Here is a 2,502-nt window from a genome sequence, read left to right as displayed (position 1 = left end):
TTGAAGTTGTCCCAGAGGCTCCTTACACTATCTTCATATTTTTGGATTCTTTTTTCTTTTTGCTTTTCCGGTTGGGTATTTTTTGTTTCTTCATGTTTCAAATTTTTGACTTGATTCTTGGGATCCTCTTGTCTGCTGTTGGATCTCTGTATATTATTCTTTATTTCAGTCAGTGTATGCTTAATTTCTAGTTGGTCCTTTTTCATATCCTCGGCTTCTCTACAGTATGAACTCTGTTATGCGGACTAAGTTCTGAGGAGCATCTAGACTTTGCCATATTCTCCACATTTATAAAGCTTCTCTCCAGTATGAACTTTCTGATGCATAGTAAGTTCTGAGGGTATTCTAAACGCTTTGCCACATTCTCCACATTTATAAGGCTTCTCTCCAGTATGAACTCTTTGATGCCTAGTACGGTGTGAGGATGTTGTAAAGGCTTTGCCACATTCTCTGCATTTATAAGGCTTCTCTCCAGTATGAACTCTCTTATGTGCAGAAAGTTCTGATGACCTTCTAAAGACTTTGGCACATTCTCCACATTTATAAGGCTTCTCTCCAGTATGAACTCTCTTATGTGCAGAAAGTTCTGATGACCTTCTAAAGACTTTGGCACATTCTCCACATTTATAAGGCTTCTCTCCAGTATGAACTCTCTTATGTGCAGAAAGTTCTGATGACCTTCTAAAGACTTTGGCACATTCTCCACATTTATAAGGCTTCTCTCCAGTATGAACTCTCTTATGTGCAGAAAGTTCTGATGACCTTCTAAAGACTTTGGCACATTCTCCACATTTATAAGGCTTCTCTCCAGTATGAACTCTCTTATGTGCAGAAAGTTCTGATGACCTTCTAAAGACTTTGGCACATTCTCCACATTTATAAGGCTTCTCTCCAGTATGAACTCTCTTATGTGCAGAAAGTTCTGATGACCTTCTAAAGACTTTGGCACATTCTCCACATTTATAAGGCTTCTCTCCAGTATGAACTCTCTTATGTGCAGAAAGTTCTGATGACCTTCTAAAGACTTTGGCACATTCTCCACATTTATAAGGCTTCTCTCCAGTATGAACTCTCTTATGTGCAGAAAGTTCTGATGACCTTCTAAAGACTTTGGCACATTCTCCACATTTATAAGGCTTCTCTCCAGTATGAACTCTCTTATGTGCAGAAAGTTCTGATGACCTTCTAAAGACTTTGGCACATTCTCCACATTTATAAGGCTTCTCTCCAGTATGAACTCTCTTATGTGCAGAAAGTTCTGATGACCTTCTAAAGACTTTGGCACATTCTCCACATTTATAAGGCTTCTTTCCAGTATGAACTCTCTGATGCGTAGTAAGCTGTGAGGACCATCTATAGGCTTTGCCACATTCTCCACATTTAAATGGCTTCTCTCCAGTATGAACTCTCTGATGCATAGTAAGGTGTGAGGATCTTGTAAAGGCTTTGCCCCATTCTCTACATTTATAAGGCTTCTCTCCAGTATGAAATCTCTTATGCAGAGTAAGTTCTGAGGACCATCTAAAGACTTCGCCACATTCTACACATTTATAAGGCCTCTCTCCAGTATGAAATCTCTGATGCCTAGTAAGGTGTGAGGACCATCTATAGGCTCTGCCACATTCTCCACATTTATAAGGCTTCTCTCCAGTATGAATTTTCTGATTTAGAATACAACCTGAAGACCAATTAGATATTTTACCAGAATCTTTACATTTATAAGGTTTTTCTCCATTACGGATTTTTTCCATTTTATTTAGATTGAATATTTGACTAGACATTCTACCACAAGGATTCCAGTTGTCAGCCTCCTCCGTGGTATGAATATTCTCTTCTTCAGTGTAATTTGAATACTGCTGAAAAGACTGGACACATTTACTTCCTATGTGTGTCTTCTCCACAATAAGAATAACCTGATGTGTATTGGGATTGGACATTTGGTCAATGACTTTTCCACTTTTATAATGGTTTTCTGCAAGCGCCCTTCTCCACTGATGATTAAGATATGACTCTTGCTTAAAATTTTTCCAATGTTCAATCCATTGATAACTGCTCTCTCCATTATATGTACTCTGGTGACAATGAGAGATAGAAAGTCCTTTAGTGACAGTTATAACTTCATTAAACTTGTACACCTGTTCCATAAGAAACATTATGTGATACTCTTTAAACCAAGAGGGTTGTATAGAAAAACCTTTCCGAATTTATTAAAATTATACACAAAAAATAAATACAAAACATTGTCGGAGAAGGAAGAATGAATCCCTGCTTAAAAGACTGCCAAATTGCCCTAGCTGGTTTGTTTCAGTGGATAGAGTGTTGGCCTGCAGACTGAAGGGTCCCAGGTTTGATTCTGGTCAAGGGCATGTACCTTGGTTGTGGGCATGTCCACAGTGGGGAGTGTGCAGGAGGCAACTGATCAGTGTTTCTAGTTCTCTATCCTTCTCCCTTCCTCCCTGTAAAAAATCAATAATATATTTAAAAATAAATAAATAAATAAAT

At 38.2% G+C, this 2,502-nt stretch overlaps 1 protein-coding gene across 1 annotated transcript in view; it reads right to left on the bottom strand.

The window, feature by feature from the left end:
* The window catches only part of LOC102245362 (zinc finger protein 883), a 39,273-nt gene that overhangs the window by 26,377 nt on the left and 10,394 nt on the right, over positions 1–2,502 (bottom strand). Inside the window, exon 1 of the mRNA XM_014534311.1 lies at positions 284–2,345. Coding sequence (XP_014389797.1) covers positions 284–2,153 — 1,870 coding nt within the window. The 5' untranslated portion in view covers positions 2,154–2,345. Of the gene's footprint in view, positions 1–283 lie in introns of the transcript that reaches the window.

The sequence above is a fragment of the Myotis brandtii genome, unplaced genomic scaffold, assembly GCF_000412655.1.
Source record: "Myotis brandtii unplaced genomic scaffold, ASM41265v1 scaffold1287, whole genome shotgun sequence".
NCBI classification, from domain to species: domain Eukaryota; kingdom Metazoa; phylum Chordata; class Mammalia; order Chiroptera; family Vespertilionidae; genus Myotis; species Myotis brandtii.
Note: the sequence above shows the minus strand (reverse complement) of the source record. Positions and strands in the feature narration are given on the sequence as shown.